Genomic DNA, 1,407 nt, shown 5'->3' with positions numbered 1-1,407 from the left:
AGCGCATGTGCGCCTTGCGCCGGCGGCTCGTGCGTGGGCAGGCGGCGGCATCGGGACGTGCGTGCGTGGCATTTACTCAGTAGCGGCTGTGGCTGCCCTCCGGCCCGCTCCGTCCGACACCCTCCCTTCCCCGCTCCCTCCCCCTCCCCCCCTCCCTCCCTCTCCGTCCCGCTCCCTCCCTCCCCCGCTCCCTCCCCCTCCCCCGCTCCCTCCCCATCATGACACGACCTGTGCTGTGTGCCGCCCATGTACGACGGCCAGGTGTGCGACTCGGCGGGCACGCACTGCTACCCCCTCTCCCCCGGCCTGGCGCAGCTGCACGCACACCTGCTGCCCGCCGGCCCCGGCCGCGCCGTGCCGGCTGACGTGGCCAGTGTGGATGAGGCGGCGCTGGTGGAGCTGCCGCCGGAGCTGGCGGCGGCGGCGGCGGCGGCCGGAAGGGGCGGCGGCGCGGGGGCGGCGCTGGCGCGCGTGCCGGAGGTGCGTGGGGCAGGTTGGGGGTTTGGGGGGGGGGGGCATGTGGATGTGCGTGTGCGTGTGGGGTTGGGCAACTTGGCGGGGGCTGCTTGTCGCGGCTGCTTGGGTGGGGCGCGTGATGTGGTTCACGCTCTTGCCTGGGCCCCGACCCAAGCCCCAATGCCATCCCTCTGCCCACCCATTGTACCTGGCTACAACTCCGCTTCTTCTTACTTAATCATGAATGTAACCTCCCCCCTGTGCTCCGCTAATTTGGCTTGGTTTGGTTTAGTTTGGGCTGGTACTTACAACCCCCGCCCCCCGCCCCCACCTCCCCACAGGACCTGCTGTTTGACCTGGCGGCGGACACGGTGGCGGTGGCGCTGGCGGCGGCGGAGGCGGCGGGCGTGCCACCAGACACCATCCTGTCTGGTGGTCTGGCGGCCATGACGTCATTCATCCTGGGCCGGTCTGCGGATGACGTGGAGGCGACGGCGGCGGAGGCGGACTGGCAGGCGGCCAAGGCGGCGCGGCGGGCGACGGTGGCGCGGCAGCGGCAGGAGTTTGTGGAGGGCCGGGTCGGCGGGGGAGGAGGAGAGGATGCGGGAGGAGGGGAAGAGGCGATGCCGCCGCACGTGCTTTCGCACCAGCGGCCGCCGCACGTGCCCGGTGGATCGCGGTTTGATTACGAACTGCACTGCTCCTGGGAGACCGATGGCGTCAGCGGTGTGCCGCCGCCACTGCCGCCGCCACTGCCGCCGCCACTGCCGCCCCTGCAGAGCGACATGCCCGTGGTGCTGTGCGCGCCGCCGCCGCCGCCGCGGCCGCCGCCGCTGTCAGTCCCACCACACCACCACCACCACCACAGCCACCACCAGTATCACATCCACCACGTCCACGCCCACAACCACGACCATCAAGGCGGAGCAGCAGCAGCAGCGGCGGCGGCGG

The 1,407-nt window shown here is 72.0% G+C and overlaps 1 protein-coding gene across 1 annotated transcript in view; it reads left to right on the top strand.

The window, feature by feature from the left end:
- The window catches only part of CHLRE_12g550350v5 (uncharacterized protein), a 15,008-nt gene that overhangs the window by 1,993 nt on the left and 11,608 nt on the right, over positions 1–1,407 (top strand). Inside the window, exons 3-4 of the mRNA XM_043068974.1 lie at positions 262–480; positions 798–1,407. The exon at positions 798–1,407 is cut by the window's right edge and continues 1,257 nt beyond it. Coding sequence (XP_042919012.1) covers positions 262–480; positions 798–1,407 — 829 coding nt within the window. The remainder of the gene's footprint in view (positions 1–261; positions 481–797) is intronic.

Source organism: Chlamydomonas reinhardtii, chromosome 12 (assembly GCF_000002595.2).
Source record: "Chlamydomonas reinhardtii strain CC-503 cw92 mt+ chromosome 12, whole genome shotgun sequence".
Lineage (NCBI taxonomy): Eukaryota > Viridiplantae > Chlorophyta > Chlorophyceae > Chlamydomonadales > Chlamydomonadaceae > Chlamydomonas > Chlamydomonas reinhardtii.
The sequence above is the reverse complement of the archived record's forward strand: the minus strand, read 5'-3'. Positions and strand labels throughout refer to the sequence as shown.